Source organism: Umbelopsis ramanniana (genome assembly GCF_025399195.1).
Source record: "Umbelopsis ramanniana AG unplaced genomic scaffold K450scaffold_192, whole genome shotgun sequence".
Lineage (NCBI taxonomy): Eukaryota > Fungi > Mucoromycota > Umbelopsidomycetes > Umbelopsidales > Umbelopsidaceae > Umbelopsis > Umbelopsis ramanniana.
In genome coordinates this window covers 1-1113 of record NW_026252278.1, presented here as the reverse complement: position 1 = coordinate 1113, position 1113 = coordinate 1, and the positions used below count along the sequence as shown (strand labels likewise).

Here is a 1113-nt window from a genome sequence, read left to right as displayed (position 1 = left end):
TTTCCACCATTGAGAATACTACCTCCAACAGCAAGACCAAGTTGAACAAATCCTGATGCATTGATGGTGCATGCAGTCAAGTTAGTCTTCTCTGCAATGAGGTAGCCAGGTGCATACAGATTGTTTCCAACGGCAATTGGACCATAGCTTCCAGCACTTCCAAACAAGCCTGCGGTGATACTGGATGTAAAGTCGTTTAGGAAGATACCATTGAATACTGAAAGCTGGAGGCTTGGCAGATCAATTGATGTTGACAGATCGCAGACTTGTGTCACCGAAGGTGATGAAGCACCCGAGGATGTAGTTACTGTTTGTTATCAAATCCAAAAAAGATTAATAATTTTTCACGATGATATAAAGATTGTGTAAGCCATTTCAATACCTGTACTTGATGATCCTCCAGTAACACTGCTTGAAGTGGAAGCAACACTGGATGTCGATGTCGCTGACGATGATGCAGGAGACGATGCTGTCGAAGATGATGCTACGGATTGATGTTATAATATGAGCATAGTTTATGGAGGACCGAATAATTCTGAAGTTTTCAGTTTACAACACATGCTGTTGCCAAGCTTACCTGAGCCCGATGACGTTGTTACGCTTACAGATGAAGATGGCAATGTGCTAGTGCTAGTGGTATTTTGATTAGGAGCACACCCAAGGAACGATTTACACAAGCCGCCGGACGCAGTTGTAAAATCTAAAATGTTAACATTGGATGTTTGCCAACTGGTAAGAAGGAACACCGTTAGACTTGAGTTTCTAGGAACACTTTACAAACACTTTACACTTACTTGTAGTTATTAGAAACCAGCAATCCAGCAAAGTTTCCAGTAGGTCCATCCAAGATGGCAGCTGAAATATAATATCTCATAGTTAGAAGGGTGCTTCTAATCAATGTAAGCAGAATAGAATATAACAAACCATTTGGAGCCAAAATCAATCCTTGAAGAGCTGATTTGGTGTTGCGAGATAGTGTGATAGGTCCATTAGTATATGATCCGTCGATATTCACTGCATAGATGTTCCAAATGGTTCGACAAGGATCTGTGCCAATGCTAGGAGTATCGGCATCAATGATCAAAGCTCCTCCTACTGCCACAGGTACCTAAA

The 1113-nt window shown here is 41.5% G+C and overlaps 1 protein-coding gene across 1 annotated transcript; it reads right to left on the bottom strand.

Moving 5' to 3' along the window:
- Nucleotides 1-19: 19 nt before the first annotated feature.
- K450DRAFT_276124 (uncharacterized protein) lies at nucleotides 20-1093 on the bottom strand (the record flags this gene model as incomplete). Its single annotated transcript, XM_051593219.1, has 5 exons — nucleotides 20-307; nucleotides 383-484; nucleotides 578-729; nucleotides 795-855; nucleotides 925-1093. Coding segments are annotated over 5 exons (772 nt in total), but the record flags the coding sequence as incomplete, so codon positions are not given.
- Nucleotides 1094-1113: the final 20 nt, after the last annotated feature.